Source organism: Mycetomoellerius zeteki, unplaced genomic scaffold, assembly GCF_001594055.1.
Source record: "Mycetomoellerius zeteki isolate Tzet28-1 unplaced genomic scaffold, Tzet1.0 C4273974, whole genome shotgun sequence".
NCBI lineage: Eukaryota > Metazoa > Arthropoda > Insecta > Hymenoptera > Formicidae > Mycetomoellerius > Mycetomoellerius zeteki.
Genome location: NW_017255150.1, coordinates 1 through 505, shown reverse-complemented (window position 1 = coordinate 505; position 505 = coordinate 1). Strand labels below are relative to the sequence as shown.

The following is a 505-nucleotide window of genomic DNA, read 5'->3' as shown; positions in this document are numbered from 1 at the left end:
AAATATTTGTGGGTGTCGGCGTCCGTGAAGAAACATATGAGGAAGTCTGTGGAGAATTATTAATATCTGAAATCTGATGCGTTGTCGAAGGTCCAGCTACGGCATCATCTTTGTGTCGCTTGTTTTCTACATTAAATGAAGTAACTACTCCACTTTTAGCATCGGCATCTGTTAATGAACTCACTGTCCTAAAATTTATTAATGAATGGGTCACATATGTGACAAACTATTCAATTTATGATGGAACATGTGCAAATGGATATTAAAGAGTAAGAACTTACGGTCGTGTCTGCAATGAATCATTCAGGAATCTCATAAGTTCATAATATTGAAACTTAGACTTCTCAGTACTGGTATTAGCAGCTGCTGATCCACTAGGCACATATGCTTGAACCTTCTTACGGGCTTTTATATAATTATCTCGCAGATATTTCCATCGAGCCTTAGCTTCTTGTGGACTGAGGGATCCTTGATAAAATAATTTGATTTTATAGTTCATTCACTA

At 36.6% G+C, this 505-nt stretch overlaps 1 protein-coding gene across 1 annotated transcript; it reads right to left on the bottom strand.

Annotated features, from left to right (window-relative positions):
* Nucleotides 1-4: 4 nt before the first annotated feature.
* Nucleotides 5-499, bottom strand: LOC108720190 (uncharacterized; the record flags this gene model as incomplete). Its single annotated transcript, XM_018457358.1, has 2 exons — nt 282-499; nt 5-188 (listed from the first exon to the last, which is right to left on the bottom strand). Coding segments are annotated over exons 1-2 (402 nt in total), but the record flags the coding sequence as incomplete, so codon positions are not given.
* Between the last annotated feature and the right edge of the window lie 6 nt (nt 500-505).